This window comes from Drosophila teissieri, chromosome 3R (genome assembly GCF_016746235.2).
Source record: "Drosophila teissieri strain GT53w chromosome 3R, Prin_Dtei_1.1, whole genome shotgun sequence".
Lineage (NCBI taxonomy): Eukaryota > Metazoa > Arthropoda > Insecta > Diptera > Drosophilidae > Drosophila > Drosophila teissieri.
Genome location: NC_053032.1, coordinates 27167744 through 27185565, shown reverse-complemented (window position 1 = coordinate 27185565; position 17822 = coordinate 27167744). Strand labels below are relative to the sequence as shown.

The window sequence follows — 17822 nt, the reverse complement described above, 5'->3', positions numbered from 1 at the left end:
ATGGATACCCGTATGCTCATATAGCCATCGGCACTGCTGCATTTCTGGGGGAGTGCGAGTCCTGCATTGTGGCGCCAGGACCAAGAATGGAGAACTGGGTGCCGAAAACTGAAGACTGGCACTATTTGCTGACGGTCTCGGCCTCCTTTGTCAGCCATTGTTTGACTGGGCGGCCTTGTGCTCCATTTCACACAGTCGAGTGGCACGTCACAATATTTTATAGTTATGGTGTGTTTCCCTTTGCTGTTGGCGCTTATTGTTCATTGTCATAAGTTGGCTTTGTTTGGCAAAGTGTTGGCTTCGGTTGGTTTTATGTGGGGCGCGCAATAAATAAATTAGCCACAAATCGCTACGTTTAAGTATGGTATGGTATGCTAAGTATAGGCAGCATAAACAATAATTTCATGTTGGCAACTTTTGATTTATTGCACAACGTTGTTATATGACATGAAAACAGTAAGACAGTAACAAAGCACCGAAAACATGGCCTGTAATTGCTGTCAGCGGGTGACTTTTCGGTGGGTGGTGGTTTAGGCCATGGCCAAGTCAACAAACAAAATGTGGCCGCTCTTCCTTTTATTCTCCCAGACTTTTGAGGCAAACTTTTTTCTACACGTTCTTAGAATGTATACGTATTAAAAATTTGGCAAGACATGCGACATTTTTGGCCCTAATTTGAGAGCACTCACTGATGATGATAACAATGTTGAACTTTTCATTATGCAAAGTGAGCAAAGTGGCATTAATAATTCCGGCAAAAATAAGAAAATTGAGGAACAAGCAATGCCAGAGATAAGGTCGTTAATATAAAGAAACATACGTATATATAATATCCATTGCTATATCAAATTATGGCCACTCAGCGCAGTGGGTGTGGCCTTCTTAATGCCTTAATGGATATCAACTTGAGGTCCAAGTTCAAAATACCCTATAAATATTTTAAAACAATTTTTGGGCAATTGAAAGATATTTGAGTATATTGTGCAGGACCATTTTATAGTGACTACAAATATTTCTGACAAAAAAGTGATTCAAATATTGTGGCTGATTTTAGAACTTGTAGCGAACCAAATTTTCGGCAGACTCAGCTCGTTATCAACTTACTTTATTGCTGCGAAACTTATTGAGCTGATTTTTCCATGGAATCTTGAACCCAAAGAAAACTTTTCCGACTCTTCCCCACAAACACTGAAATGGTATTTTTCTTTGTATTTTTGTGTAAATGATTTTTCTGTTTTCTTTTCGGTTGAAAGTGAAAACTTACGGGCAATGCTCAATTGAAATGCGCATTTGGAAAATTGGCAAAAACAAGTGACTGAAATTCAATATTATATATATATTCAATATATATAATGTGGCAGGGGGCAACTTTCCATCCGCCAGCCAGCTTGAAAAATGAGCACAAACAGCTCCCGAGCTGCGTGGCAATATTGGCCGGCCAAGGGTTTGCAGGACTTGATAAATGGGCTGATTTGACTTTCGACTCGTGAACACAAACACACCGACACTCGCGCACACACAGATACTCACACCCACTTGAGGGACAAACAAACACTCGTGAAGGCGACCAGTTGGTTATCTTAAATGCTACAAGTGCTTTGGAAATTGATTGAAAATACTGCCCGCCTGCCAATGGGTTTTCTCGACTTTGTATTTCACGCTACTCGCACCATTTCCCTCGGCTGCTTCGAAGTTCGAACGTATTGAATAATGCATCCAGACCAAATAACAAATATACTCGTACACGCATATGAAGTCAGTGCGTATACGCCCCGTGGGCGGGCAAATTGGCACACTTGCCAGCCCAATGGCTAAAATATTTAATTCAACTTCGTTTGGCTTTCGTGCGGCATGAGCTAATTGTTGCAAATGGCATACAGGTTAAAATTAAATTGCTTCCCACAAAGGTTAATGGCTATTTATAATGACCAAGCATGCCAGCAAAAGCCAAAGCGATTACACTGAGGTGTGCACATCTACTCTGGGAACAATTGAATGTGTTATTTAATGTGTCATTAGTGAATTTTAATAAATTCACTTAACTTCTTATATAACATCGCAAATGATAAATTCCAGCGGTTTGCACATTATTGAACACAAAAGGTATTGAACGGAATTTTCCTAAAATGAAACCATTTTGATTGCATAACGCAGAGTTCTCTTGAGCATTCCATTAAACTTTCCATTCCATCGTATAATTTTATTCAAATGAAAATGGGTTAATACGTGCAAAAAGTGTGCACAAAAAATCCCGACCGTTCTCCCCAGAGTGTTCAATTAAGCTTTTTTCATATGGACAAGTCCATCGATTTGTTCCACCTGGCAAACCGCAACTCCTGGCTATTAAATAATTAAGGCTTGACGTCAATGCAGTGCTCACGCACACTCGCACAACCCGTCCTTATAGAGGACATATACCATATACAGACCCATGGGACATGCAAACATTTCGCTGATGTTTCCACCTGATTTGCTGCAAAACGGCGAACGGAAAACGAGTAACTGCGAAAAGGAAACGGCACAACAGCTAAATGACACACGCAGCAGAACATGCCACATCTTCTGGATCTGCCCCAAAATGTTTGGTGGAATTTCGCAATTTTCGAAATGCACTCGGGCGCACGCAAATGTCAGGGTGAGATGTCAGGACATGACTTCGAGTTATGACTTGCGCCTCAACAAGTTGAGGAATTATGCAAATTTATTCAGCCCATGGAGCCGTTTAATTGTTGTCTCGCCGCCAAGAGGCAAACTTTCAATTGCAACTTTGATTTGCTTTACGGCCATCGGACATGCGAAAGTTAGAAATGGAAATTGCAACTTGTGGATAGATCGATATTTGGGCATTACAAGTAATTTCTCTTTACTTTAGAGCTGCCAATATGGATTAAACCCACACTGCTGCTGCCCAAACGATTTGGCTGAAGAGTACTTCCCTTGACCGAACAAAGCCCAAGGTCCAGGCATTTCACAAAAAATAAGATAAGCTCAAAACTATAAGCCAAATTAAATGGACTTAATACAGTAATCTCACATATGTATATATCTGCTACAATTGTTACAACGGGGTTAGAAAGTGAAATTGTTAAATCTGCTGTAAAGCGATATAGTTTGGAATACGAAATGAAGTACGTACACATATTTATGCTTGTGAGATACACACGTATGGGGCCAAACGATGGTTTTTCCTTGTATCATGGCGGAAAAACGGGAAAAATATGAATATTAATGCGTTTTCACTCGTTCAATAAACATGGTAAGCCATTCATATTCATGTTCGACACGTACACCCACATTTTCATATTCAAAGCCAGTGGCGATGGAAAAATAGGGAGAAAAGTGATTCAAGTCAAACGCAATTACGATAAAGAGGACAACATGGCGTATGCGCAATTTCAACGCCGGGCTTCATAGCTTTATGATTCGAGGATAAATTTATGTTTGGATTTTAAACTCTTATAAACACTATGTTATAGATTATGGTTTGCTGGTAGAAGGAGGAAGTCCCAATGGAAAGAGGAACTGAAAATGCTAAGTGGCTAACCACATACTTAGAGTACTTGCAGAAGTGGGAATGACGACAAGAGGTTGCCATGGGCGTTGTCGGAGGACAATTCATATTTCATAGGATTAAGGTCCTAAGTCAACTGCGAAATTGCTTGCCGCCATCGATTTTCTGACGATGAAAATGAGGCAAACCCAAGTAGGAAAACAAAATTTCTGCTGCATCATTTACTGGCTGAAATATTTATATTCAATTTGATATTTTCGAGTGCTTGGCCTTGGACAAAAACCGGCCTGGAAACTTGCTGTTCAGTGCAAGCAAAGCAGCCGGGCACCATCTAATCCTGTCCAGAGTTTGGCATAGAGATGACAGCCGTAATTCAGATCTGTCCATTTCAAAAATCTTCTAAAAAAAGCAAACATTTCAATTAAATTCTTAAAGAAAAAGGCTTAAAATGAAAAATATTTAAAGATATTTTCTTAAATTTATCATTGAACCAGGTCGTTGGCATCACTGGCGACTAGGTGCCAGCAACAACAAGTTGGAGGACACGCCCCCAGGGGCGGTTCCTAGCCGCGCCCACTCTTCAGAAGTTTTTTATGGAGGCGAGTGCGGGTGGCGACATGATGATGCCGCTGCCGGGCTGTCTTGGCATGTCTTGACGATTGCCCCATAAATTTTTTAGATTGACCCGAATAGCAGAAGCCTTTGACATCATCGCTGGCACACGCTTTTCCTGCCATTTCATATCATCCCCCCGGCCCGTATTGACAAAACTATTTTCCGGCCGAAGTTGGGCAAAGAAGAAAGTTGAGGACGAGGAGAAAAGTTGGCATTCGATTGGGGTGGCTCATACCTTGACCCAACTCGACCCCACGACCTGCCCTAAAGTGTAATGAGCTTGGAATTGCCGCCGAGTCCTGAGCTCCTTATCAGCTTAAGTTGGCCACCCCACTCGAAGGTTGGGGAGCGCCAAGCGAAATCAGACTGGGAAAATCATAAGAATTCAATTTATGCATTTTCGCCGCTCATAAAAATGTTCTCGTTAAACAAAGTTTGGCAAACTTTACGACTTTGGCCTTGAGGCTGCAGGCACCAACCACCAGACAGACAGTGAAAAATCGCCGGGAAAATGTAATCTAGCAGGCGCCCCGAAAGTTATAAATAACCGGGGGGAAACGAGGGGGAAAATGTGTCAGATTGCCGGCAGGCTGCGCCCTTGAATGCACTTAGCATCCGTATCGCGCATACGCCGCGTTGGCCAAATACAATGGCAGTGAAAGTGGAGCTAAAGAGCCACGGGCAATTGGCCAAATCTCGGCCAGAAAAACTGGGCCATAGTGTGTTGGGAATTGCCGGAACTAATCCCGCCAACTGACATACTATACTATACGTACATATATTTCGCAATAATGCAGCGTGCAATTAGTGAGGGATTTCATCGCCACCCGCACTCTTCAACCTCTGCAACCACTTGAATAAATTAAACGCTGACCATTTTCGCATCCCGACACTGTTTATGGTGCCATGCATGAAATTTCACATTAATGTAAGGGGGGGTGGTGGTATCATGTGTGTCCGCATTTGCGTTTTTGCTGCATGTGGGCATTTCACAAAATTAACTGCCTTTATCTAGTTCTTCTCCAGCCTGACAACCCATTAACTGGCCGGCAGAGTTGGGTTTCTGTGTCATTTGAGCCCCAACGAACACGAACAGATGTCGGCCAACCAACGCTCACCAACTGGTAGTGGCTACATATACTATATGTATCTGCGGCAAGGAATAATTTAATGACAATGCCTGGCATTAAGATATCTAAGTGCTAGGCTACCCCTATAATTACTTAAATGCTTTCGGTCTGCAGTGCAATGAATTGAAATGGGAACTTCCGTTATTAAACAGGATTTCATTAAAATGGCTAAGAAATTTCCCCCTTCTTTTTGATTATAAAGATTCTAAAGTGCAAACACTTTTAATCGCATTCATTAATTTGCCATCAGCTGCAATTGTTTCGTTAAACACTCATTTTCGAAACTTAAGTTTTCATCATACAAACTACTCCTCAGGGAATTCTTATTCAATTAACTAAATTTTCGGCACTTTTCGCCTCGCATGCTTCCGCAAAAAGATGCTGGGATCCCCGTGGTGTGATTTATGTGCATAATTAGCCAGAAATTGCATAAGATTAGTTTTAATTAGTTGGAGAAACTTTTGGGCAAAGAACGAAAGCTGAGAAAGCGGAGAACAGCAGCCTCGGCCCGAAATGCTAAATAAATAAGTTGCCTGCAGTTCAGCCAGAAGCCAAGAAACTTCTGAGGATGACGCCGCATCCTCATCCGGGTCCGGATCCGGATCCGCTGCGCGAACAGCACGGATTACTCTCCACCCTCCGGCGAAAGTGCAAGGAGCCGCCTGCAAAGAAAATAAACAAAAACTTTTCCACTCGACGCCCGAAAATCAGGCCACAGTTCCATACTCGCGGTTGTACTTTCACCAGAGGTGGCTGGAATTTATTGCGAAATTCTCTTACTGTTTATTTCCAAAGTGCGAAAATATTGTACACTCGAATTCTTAAGAAAATTTGGACCATACATGTTTTTAGAAACCCAAAAAACAAGTTTTCTATCTTTTTAAACATATTATCCTATCATATATCAAAAATGTAAATAGTTTTTAATGAGAAGTGGTATTAATTCAACTAAAACAAAAACACAGTGATTCGAGGAAACTCGCATCTCTCCGCGCAAAGGACACGGCGAGGACCTCCTCCTTCGCTCGGGCTCCAAATGTTCGCGCATTATTTTTCATTTGCATTGCGTCATTTGTACAATGGAGCCACTAAAGGAGGAGCAGCGCCTGGCCAGGAGCCACTCCGACTGCTCGCACTGGTAATTTATGTTGACCCCTTTGGGGAGGAGCACTTGGTCCTGCGGAGTTCCGCCAGCTGTGGCCGCTGTTGCCCTCCGTCCGCCGCAGTTGATTGCCAAGGCGACCGCAAACGTTGCCCGGGCAACAACACTAACAATTTCGACTTAAAGCTGCCACATATATGTATATACATTCCACCTTCAATCGAGTGCTGCTTTTAATTGGTGGCATAAAAAATAAAGACGTTTCCAGTCCAATTGTTGCTCGGAAAAGCGGTGCTAAAGCTGCAATTGCGATGGGAACTTTAATGGTTGGTCTAGAAATAAAGTCTGAAAAGTATACGTGTTTTTGCCCGAGAGAACTCTCCGTTCCTTAACACTTTTAGTTTAACGGTGTGATTATAAAATGGTCAAATATATACTTCAAGAATTTTATTAAAAACCCTGAAGACCCATCACTCTCCTCTTCTTTGTTGCATCTTCCGCCATTTGAGTTTGCCTGTGTGTGTGTGTGTGTGTCTGTGTTTGGTTGCCTATAAGGCACAGGGAACTTTAAAGCCAATACCCGTTTTATGGAAAACTTTCGACACTGGGCAAACATTTGCCAACTTTTGCAGCTCTTCTTGTTCGTCTTTCAGTCGTTAGGAGTGTAAACAGTGCCTCAGTTGCCCCGCTACTATGTATAGCGACTATAGAAACTATATCCTATATCCCGCTTTTGTGGCGAACTCTTGACTTACTCATACACACACACACACACGCACACACACACCCTATTTTCAGCATCCTTTCACCCGCTTCAAGTACTCGCATTTGGCTGATGCACTTTTAGCCAACTTTTGTAAGGCACTCACGTCCCGCTACGTTGCATGTGTGCCTGTGGAACGTGCTGGATGCCAATTGTATTGCGTAAGTGTGCAGCATTGGGGACAATGCACTGGGAGAAAATAATGCCAATAACAAGCAATTCTTACTTGAGAATACATTTGAGAAACCTTTCGCGCTGTAATGAAATTTATAAATAGATTCAACCAAAAACATCTTCAATTAAGATAAAATGTTAGTATAAACTCGCTTGGATTTTTTTTCTCTGCTTTTAGTAGGAAAGACTTTTGAAAAGAAGTGCTGAACCGACTGACAAGTGGCCAACTCGTGGCGTAATCAAATTATTCTGCTGCCTGCGCCGCCAAACCAAACCGATTCCTGGGCTTCCGGCTCACCGGGGTCATCATGCGTGTTAATTAATTCCAGATGCTCCTGCCGCTGCTCTCTGACCTATTGACCAAACCGACATCAGGAGGCACGTGTGTGTCTGCCGATCAATTATGCTAGCGCTGGGTAGTCTCGCAGCCCATCTCCCTCATTTCATTTGCATTAAAAATTAAACAAACTAGTGCAAATGTGAGTTGGAATGACGGCAGCGGCACGTGCGTGGCGACTAAAATCAGGCAAGGTGATCTGGGATCAAGCCAACGACGTGCAGATGACTGCTGACTTATTTGAAAAGTATTTGGCTTTTACAGGCTTAATACAATATTTAAATAAAATACACAAACATATCTCAGCTGAAAATTGAGAGCTAGGGACTAAGTCCCTAACACTGCGAACTTAAATCACTTAAATGCTGCAAACGTGTTCGAATAACAGCCATTAAGGCAATGTTTAATGTATTTTAATTAGTTTCCAAAAGCAATATGCGCAATCCAAACTTGGCCTACATTGTCCTAATTCCACGGCACAAAGCAAATGAAAATGTTGAATTAAAATTAAAATTCCCGTCGGCCGCAAAGCAAAGACAATCCCACGTGATAGCCACAAAAAAAAAAAGAGGAGTACCGTGCCAGATGTGGCCAGTTGGGAAAATGGGTGGAAATGCGGTCGGCTTCGGGCCGCATAAACATCCGCATATGAGTGGCGGTGCTAGCCCGCATCTAACCTCTGGTACACCTGCTGCACTTTGGTAAGTGGCCGGGCGCAAGGAGCAAATTGAATTTGCCACGGGGCGGATACGTAATGTGGGTGGCGGAGCATGGGAGCTGGCCAGCAGTCCGGGCCACCGGATATCCGCTGGGCGCCATGGCCGCCTCATGCAATATGCAACAGCCATTCAGCCCAAACCTCCGGACTTTTCCGCCGTACTGTTCTTCCGTTCGCCGGTTATGCGGCCGGATTCAGGTCGCACCGCACACAATTGAATCCTTGGCCATTTCAAACAGCGCCAAATTCAAATTCAGCTGAATATTTGGCACCAGCAGTTGCCAACTATGAAGTCTGATTAGATTAGGCCGGGGGGCGGTGTGATGTGTACAGGGAATTTTAAATGCAATTTGGGTTTATTAGGTGCAAACTCGTTGTTTTTAGCATGAAAAGGCAAGCCATTCGAAATGAAATTAAAATATAATTTCAATTTGTTTTTCGTTACCCAAGTGTCTTTATAAAGAAAGCTATTTGTAAATTAACTGATTAAAGTACCTCATGACCACTTCTCTATATTCTACACTGTATTACAATATTGTTTTAGTAATAATCTGCACCTTACTATAGTTGCTCTTGCACACTAGAGATTACTGTATCGCAATAGAATGCACTTTTCGTAGAAGAATTCTTCCTATCCCGTCTTAGTTCTCGACTCTCTATTCTTCAAACTCATGTTGTACATTTGTTTTCTTCTACTTTCTTTTTATAGCTTCAAGCTAAGCAAAAACGTAGTAACTGAACAAACGAAAAAATAGCATCAAAAATCAAAAGTCCAAATCAAAACAAGACAAACATAAATGTATATTGGTATGCAAATAAACTAAACCATAATTGCCGATGCAACAACAACAACAACAACAACTACAGATCAAACAAATACAACAGCAACAATAAATACAACAATAACATCAACAGCAACAACAAGAAACAAGAACAGAGTTACTGCAACAAGAACAGCAACAACAACCGCTGCTAGTAGATAAAAAAGAATACTTATAAACAAAACAAAAACCGTACAATATTTATGTAAAACTTACATTTTTTGTCGAGGCACCCAAGCAAAGTAATATTTTGCAACGTAGACTCTTAGGCGTCGCACACAAAAACAACCCAAGAACACAACAGCAACATCAACAGCAACATCTGCAACAGAACATCTGCAACATCAGCAACCAGAGCAACATACAACATCCATCCGAAACCGCAAACATCCAACAATCCACCATCGCCACCACCACGAACCACATGAGCCTGAACAAGATCAAGAAGCGGGACGCGAGCGACTTATGACTGATGCGCTCCAAGGGCAACGTCGGCGTCGGCGTCGGGGTCAACGTCGGCGTCGCCGTTGGCAGCGGCAGCCGGTACAAGGTGACGGCCCGCTGTGTGCCCGAAGTGAGCATCACGTCGCCGACGACAGCAACCGGCTCCATCCAGCCCAAGCACTTTGCCCTGCTCCGCAGTCGCTCGCAACCTTCGCCGCCGACGTCTAACATCCTTTTCTCCACGCCAGGCGGGGCCACTTTGGTCGAGGAGGAGGATTTCAGCTTGGCTAGCGGCAGTGGTGCAGCAGCCAAGAACGTGCTTCAGCGCCAGCTGGCCACCACCGTTCAGCAGGAGGATCCGGATCTGGAGCATTCCGCGCAGGATCCGCACAGCAAGTTGTCCGACCCGGCGGAACCGCCCAATGAGCTAACGCCGTTGGTGGAGGAGCCCGGCTCTGTAGCGCCAACCACTTCGAGCCAGCGTTATAGCCATAATTCCAAGACCACGCGCTCCTGGCCCGTCATCTACCGCAATCCACATCACTGCGACTACGAGGCATTGTACGTGCAACAGCAGCAGCAGCAACAGCAGAGCTTCAAGCAGAACTGCTACTCGAATCAGTTTAAGCAGTCCATCGTCTACTCCAGCAGCAATGAGGAGTTGCCCGGCGGCGAACCGGTAGCCTCGAGTTCCGCCGATAACCGCCAGACCACGTGCTACTACTTTGCACCCAGCCGGCACAACAGCATTTATGAGCACCCCTCCTCGGTGGTTGGGGGATCCCTGCAGTTCGATAATCCAACGACTACAGCAGCAGCGGCGGCGGCAGTCGAGAGTTTGAGGCGGAGCAACAGCATCCTGTTGCGCCAGAACAGCTGCGCCAAGGTCATTCAGCGTCGCGGCAGCGGTAGTGGTTCACCCAACTCCCTGGGCTCCCAGATGGAGGGACTGGGCATGGGCATGGGCGGAAGGGGCGCTGGCAGCGCCTGTTGCTCCAGCTGCTGCATGGGCCCGCCGCCGGTGCTCTTCCTATTCGTCACGCTGCTGATGACCACAAGCGCCACAGCCATGCTGTGCGCCGCCATCATGACTGATCACTGGGAGCACGTCACATGGGACCGCAACAGCCTTGATCGCTACTCCAATCGGTCGGGACTGCACCTGGAGTGGCTTCTAGACGACCAGGTGGCTATGCTCAAGCCGGACAAGAGGGGTGAGCCGAAAAACTTTATTGTATCTTCCCATAAGGATAATATTAAATCTTGCGGTGTGTTTCTCGTTTCCCAGCCGATCATCGCTTCCGGCGCGACTCCGTTTTCCTGGTGCCCATGCACGGCGGCATCTGGACACTGTGCATTGATCTGCCCATTCAGCAGCTGCAGGAACTGCGGCGCAATCCCAAGTTCCCACGCGGTGCTCCGCCGTGTGTCAACTACCTGGCCGGCTCAATGGAAAACGCACGCGGCGAGGAGCAGCGCAACGACTGGCAGCACAGTGAGTCACAGGTCACTCTGCAGCCGCATCTGAGTACGTATCCAGGGGCAACCCGTATGTAAATCCCAGTCCAGATCCACATCCGCTGTAACTTTCTGGGGGAAGTCTCCCGTATTTATTGTGTACACTTTTTGCCTTCCTACTTAGTTTTTCGTTTAATACAAAACATTATTTTATGTACGCACTTAGCACTAATTGTGATTGTAAACTTACAGACTTACAGAGAATTTTGGTAGAAAACAGCAAACAAATAGCATAAATAGGTTCGAGGTATAGGACAGTTGAATGGTGTTTAATGCGTGTGGGTTGGTTTAAGTAGCCGATGAGTGTGGTGTATTTTAAGAGCTTGGTTGTGAGTGGGTGCAGATGTGCCACTGGGCAACTGGAATGATTCCCCTAGACGGCGGCACGCTTGGCCGGCGAGCACAGGGCCTCAGCCTCCGAGCTGGGATCCTCCGGCTTCTTGCGCTTGATCAAATGTGTGATGTCCGTGGGCTTGGCCGAACTGCTGCTAATGGTCGATGATGAGGAGGCCGCCGCAGCACCTTTGGAGGAGGACGATGAAGAGCTCGCAGCTCCATTGGCTGACGACGACGACGAGGAGGAGGCGGCAGCTGCATCGCCACTGCTCATTGGCTTGATGTAGCTATCCAGGGCAGCTCGAACCTCAGCAATGGTCTAAGAGAACGAAGGTTTTTTTATAGATAATGTCACAATTAAGTTTGGCTATATTTATTTACCTGGGCCTGCATCTCCTCGATTTCCTGTATCTTGGCCAAAATCTCCTGCTTTGTTTCCTCCAAATCCAACATATTGTTCCTGTCCCGCTCGCTAGGTTCGTCCTTGCCCTTGATCTCGGCAATTTCCTCCTCGATCAACACGCTTGAGTGCCGCAGAGCTGTCGCTCCTTCCTTGTTGAGTTGCTGCATCAAATAGGTCAGACCGATCTTGTAATGCAATTCGGCCAAAGCACGTCGGTTTCTTGTGGGCAGCTCTCCGTGGATCTTCAATGCTTTCTCTACAATGTAGGATTTCCATTAGTTATGCTACCGACCACAACACTGTCTTTCTAAACTCACCATAATCTTCACGTGCCGCCTCAAGGATTCCATTCTCAAACTCAATGTTGGCCAGCTCAGTCTGAACTTCAGCCAAGTAGGGGAGACCACTGAGACCCTGGCGCGAAAAGATCTGAGCAGCAGCCTCCAGTATTTCCCAGGCCAACTGCAGACTTCCGCTTACTCCTTCCTCCTCTTCTGGTTCCTCCTCTCCAGCAGCTGCTGCACCGTTGGAACAACTAGCTGTGACTTCACCATTCGATGTGCTCGGTCGCTCGTCATCGTTGACGGCAGCTCCGCCACCGCCATTGCTGCTGCTGACCTCATCCACGCCGGTCGGTACCTTCTTGGAGGGCTTTTCTTCACTCTGAGCTTGCTCGGCTTCTCCGGTGGAGTCGGCCTCATCGGACCCCTCCTTGATGGTGTCCAGTTCTTTGCCGTTCGAGCTGCTTGCACCATTTGCGGCCTCCTTGGTGTCTTTCTTTTCCTCCTTCTTGGCCGCTCCATCCTCTGCACTTTCTTCCTCGTCGTCGTCCACATCCTCGTCATCATCATCGGCAGCCTCGTCAGGCACATCGATCACTTTGTTCTCGTCCAAGGCCATTGCAATTAAAGCCTTTGCATAGCTGCATTGAGAGAAACGGATTAGGGATGGTTTTATACAAGTTTCATGCAATGCAGAATATGTATACAGGGTAGGGGACTTTTAGTCCAAAAGTTTCGTCGTACTCACAGCAATAGGGGCTGTCCGAGCTCATCGGCCAGTTCCCCGTAGACTTCCTCGTACAATTGGCACACCTGGCTCAGCTCGTCAGCTGCCTCGTCGTAGCTCTTGACCAGGAAGTTCCGCGATCCCTGGCTGAACAGCTCCTTGCCTTTAAGTATTTTCTCTGCGCGCTCCTGCTCTGCCTTTCCGCTTCCCTCAGTGGACACAGCTGGCACATTGTCCGGCGTTGTATCAGCAGCAACGGGCTCCACAGCCACTGTCTTGCTTGGTGATGATGCATCGGCAGCGGCCGTTGTGACGATTGCTTCGGCTTCAGCAGACATTTTAAGTGGTTAAATAAATAACTGAAAAAGAGGAGGGGAAAACAACGATTAGCTCTGTTATTTAAGCAGTTTATATTCAAGTTTTGAACATATTTTCTTGAACTCTGTAGTGTTTACAAGCTTTAATTTACTTAATCTTCGCCATCCCAACTGCTTCAGTTTATGTACTTTAGTATTATCCCCTCATTCCACACTCCAATATTCCTCGTAGGTTGAGCCCTAGACGTCACTTTAGATGTATGTAGAACACCACCAATATTCATTTTGTTTACTACAAATTCATGTAAATTCTATTAATACGCACCAGCACACGAGCTTTGGGCACCCACCGCCACATGATTCACACAGATTCATTTCACTTGGCTTAAAATTTTAGCTCCAAGCCAGCGCACATTTCACAAGTCATTACCGCAAATCCCATTTGCACCAGCTCAAAGATGTGGGTTCCAGCGTATCCCCGGGGCACATCAGATAGAAAAACAATAGCAAAAGTTAGGGACCAACAATGGCCGGGAGCGGGAGCATGGACAGGAACAATGAATGTCCTTGTAGCGTCTATATAAAGTAATTACCACAGCAGCTAACCGAGCTTGCATTCGGTTTTCTATATTGTCAATACTGGTCGGTCGGTCTCCCGCTCCCCGAAGATGAAACATGTCCGTGTCGAGAGTTCCTTGCCAATGGCTGTGCTTAGCTGAAGGCGGGGGAACGGGTTTGGGTGTTTCCAATATGGGTCACCGTGTGGCTTCGTTTGCCTCATCCTCTCCCGCCTGCGTTCTAAAAATCGCAATTGCCACTTTGGAACTTTTTGCTGTAGTTTTTATGGTGTTCCTCAGTGCGAGCAAACACATCCACCCACATGCGATTTAATTGCTATGGTGCTATTGGGTAATTGGTTTTACAGTTGCCCAGATTGTGAGCGGAAATTGGAGGACTAAGCTGGGCCACAATGAATTTGCAAATGCAATTAGGTTTGACATGTACATGAAAGTCATCCACTAGAAAATCAACCTAAATCTTAACCAAAGGATGCATTTGTAGCACCAGTTGCAATCCTAATCCTTTGCTTATTCATAAACACATTTTCACCATGCCAACACATCTTTAACTACGCTTTCGCTTCTCATCCCAACACTGTGTAAAAAAGACCAAGTTTCGATACTCACGTATCTAGAAACCTTTTCTAATCAAATGTTAATCTGCGATAGGAATGCAAAACCTCTCCATATCCTGCTCATTGGTCTGCCTCATCATTTTGGGCAGTGCCGCCCTCGTGGGCGCCTTTGGTGTCTGCCAGCGCCAAATCAGCGCCATTTTGATCACAGGAGTGATGTATTTACTAGCAGGTAACTATAAGTAAACTAAACTACTACTTTAGTTGCTTAACCAAACGACCTCTTACAACCCAACAGCTCTCTTTGCCCTCTTCACGCTTATGATCATCCACTTCAAGCGGCAGCAGGGACGTCCCATGCTGGACAGCGACTACGATGGAACGGTGGACGGAATAGTGGCGCGACCAGGAGGCGTGGCCATCATGGCCAAGCCGCTGCTGGGAGCGCGCATCTTCCTCACCTCGTGGAGCCTCGACTTGGGATGGGGCGGTGTGGTGCTGTGCGCCATCACCTCGGTACTGTGGATCCTGCTCTCCAAGATCATGCGGTACAACCCCTTCTCGGCGCTCATGATTTAGCTAAACGCCTTGCCGCTCGGCGTCTACGGAGCCAGCTACGGGAGTCTGGGCAGCTGTGAGAGCTACGGCAGCTACGGGAGCACCCACACCCACAGCGGCACCAGTAGTGGCGGCAGCTCCAGTTTCCTCCTGGCGGCGGTCTCGTCGACGCGGCAAGCAGAGCACCGGGGCAAGGGAAAGTACATCCTGTAGGCGATGCCCTGCCCCAATCTAACTGTCTAATGATCCGGATAGTAGCCCGTACTCAACATATTTGGGCTAGGCTTACGAGGGTTTTATGATTATAGTACTTGTACAACTTTTGAGTAATTTCACCTTGTTAAGGTTCATTTTGGCTATATTATACTACTTTGGCAAATCAATACCAAGACCATGAGTTGAACCTCTTCGGAAGTGCACCCACTCATCCCTATGTAAACCCCATATTAGTTAGCTATGTATGTTGGAAATGTACCAAACTAAAAACTCAATTGCCTTGTTCTTTATATATACACACACAACTTATACAACTTAATCTTATACTTGTTCTTATTATACGGTGTACTACTTAACTTAACCGAATTGTAAATTCAATTTACACTCTCTATTTACAAGTAAACCTTTTTGTATACACTCGATTTGGCTCTAATTCTACACACCTCTAAACCTCTAAACACCCCACTAATCCTTGCTAAAATGTGAGACATTTATTTACACGTGACGAGCGAAATGGGTATGGGAATAGGAGAAGGAATTCCAGGTGAGGCTTTGGCTTTAAAGTGCTTTCTAGTAACAGTTCGCCTGCATAGCTTTAGCCCAGCCCAAAAATAGTTAATTGGGTGTGACAGTTGCTTCAAATTAAAAAACTGACTGGGGAGGGATAGAATACGACTAACAAAAAAATCAGGTAGAATTTAGAAAAGTGCTTGCGATATTCATAAAACAGTTTGCTTTTTGGCCCGCATGAAATGATGAGACGCCTCAACAAAAACTTACTTTCCCCGTTTCATTGCCCTCCATCCAGTTGGTTTAGTAGAATTCTAGGGCTTGTCATGGAAGCATAATGAAATGTAGAACTTGGCGAGTACTTATAGAGCTCCAGGGGAACAGTTGTACACGAAGCATATTGTTATGAGATCATTTAGTGCTTTAGGACAAATGGTTTACAAAACGTATTGTACTTGTATAGAAGCCACCACAAACCAAACAAAATGCTAAAAGTATAAAAATGTATTTTTATGCAAACGCTTTGCCTTAAAACAACAAAACAAACAAACAAGAACAACTTATTTAAATACAAAAGATAATTTCTTTTAAAAAGTTTACAAGAAGTGTTTTTATCTTTCAATGGCGGTTCGGTAAGTATGAAATCCTAGGAATTTATCAAAAATTACAGGTTACAGGTAAGTATAAAATGTTGTATGTAAATTGAATTAAATTGAAACGTCTTTTGTTTATGAAGCAATGTGGTCTATAAATAACCGACACACATTTATGGAATTTCATTTAGCAGTCAATTCTGTAAAAATTGTATTGCGAATTTCTGTCGGCCTGGAAGGTTCATTAACATTTGCGGAGCTGCTGTGGAAACAAATTAAGCAAACATGCAAATGAACTCGCAAAAAATTGGCAAGAAAACTTGACACTTTCGCGAGCTTTTGCACGAGAAACGGAGACACCACGTAGAACCGAACGATGCAGGACAATTATCAGAGATAAGAAAAACAGCTGGCCATAGGAAAATTCAGGGGAAACGCATCATGTGTGTGTTTTGTTTTCGCGCGCTCAAAGCAATTACAAAATTCACACACTGCGCGGCGGCCCAGCAACAAATTGCGATTACAAAACAACGTAAAAAGGTTCATTCACCTGTATGCGTTGTGTCTGTTTCGCGCTTTTACGTGTTTATGCCTTAGCCAAAGTCGTGGAAAGATAAAATGTTTCTTAATGTAAACTACATACATAGGTAAATTTGTATGTACATTTATTTTAAGGATCATTTCACCAATTCTGTTAGTTTTTGGATGAGTTTAAGAACAACAATATGTAATACTATTTAGATATTAATTTAGGTTATTACTAAAGAATGATTGTTCTACTTTTCTTTCTTAACTTATTTGTGGGCAAGATCTAAGGCACATAAATGAATTGCTTTTATTATGCAGAGATGTATCCGAAGCCTAATTCTTTTCCCAATGGTTCATTTTTTGAGCTTTCAATAACGTGATCGAAACGAATGTCGCATAAACCCTTTGCAAAAAATAAGTGCGAGTGTATGGGGATTGCCCGCCATTCGCCCGCGCCAACAACCACAAACACACAGACAATACACATACACCTACACTAACACCGGTAAAGCGCAATTGGCCATTTAGTTTCGCGCAAATAACAACGGCACGTTTCGCATATTTATAGCGAAACAGAAATTGCGACAATTAATTAATGTTTAGCACAAACACCGTAGTAACAACAGCAACAACACACAAACAACGGGCCAAAACGAAATTCGCAAATTCGCGTGTCGCTGTTTTGGCTGCGTTTGTGTGCGTGTGTGCCTGCATCGGCATTTAACTGTAAAAACTGAGCTTAAACTTACTTGATCCTCGATTATTTGTATTGCTTTCAAAGCAATAGACAGTAAAACCAATTGATTGCCGGTAAATATAGCACTATTATTAATGTTAGACCATTAAAATGACAGTACTCGCCAATAAAAATTACAGATCCCGCGAAATGCTGCGAAAATAGCGACAATGTGAACGCACTGGGGGCGCTTTAAAAAGCCGTTTGGGGAAATTAATATACTGGAAAACATACTGAAAAATGGCCCTAGACCTGCCAACTCGGCATCACAAATAATTGTGTGTTTACACTGACAGTGTAAACGCTGGCACTACCATTACGATGTGATGTGAAAATCGTTTTCTATCGA

The 17822-nt window shown here is 44.6% G+C and overlaps 3 protein-coding genes across 3 annotated transcripts; 2 read left to right on the top strand and 1 right to left on the bottom strand.

The window, feature by feature from the left end:
* Positions 1 to 9527: 9527 nt before the first annotated feature.
* LOC122619100 lies at positions 9528 to 11199 on the top strand. The gene is made up of 2 exons (XM_043795814.1): positions 9528 to 10829; positions 10904 to 11199. The coding sequence occupies exons 1-2, from the start codon at positions 9644 to 9646 to the stop codon at positions 11170 to 11172; spliced, it is 1455 nt and encodes a 484-aa protein (XP_043651749.1). The 5' UTR covers positions 9528 to 9643; the 3' UTR covers positions 11173 to 11199.
* LOC122619099 (protein NASP homolog) lies at positions 11199 to 17668 on the bottom strand. Its single transcript, XM_043795813.1, has 5 exons — positions 17487 to 17668; positions 12902 to 13239; positions 12190 to 12794; positions 11851 to 12128; positions 11199 to 11788 (listed from the first exon to the last, which is right to left on the bottom strand). The coding sequence occupies exons 2-5, from the start codon at positions 13216 to 13218 to the stop codon at positions 11507 to 11509; spliced, it is 1482 nt and encodes a 493-aa protein (XP_043651748.1). The 5' UTR covers positions 13219 to 13239; positions 17487 to 17668; the 3' UTR covers positions 11199 to 11506.
* Positions 14016 to 16149, top strand: LOC122619101. Its single transcript, XM_043795815.1, is given in 2 exon segments — positions 14016 to 14564; positions 14631 to 16149. Coding segments are annotated over 2 exon segments (609 nt in total). The 5' UTR covers positions 14016 to 14428; the 3' UTR covers positions 15104 to 16149.
* Positions 17669 to 17822: the final 154 nt, after the last annotated feature.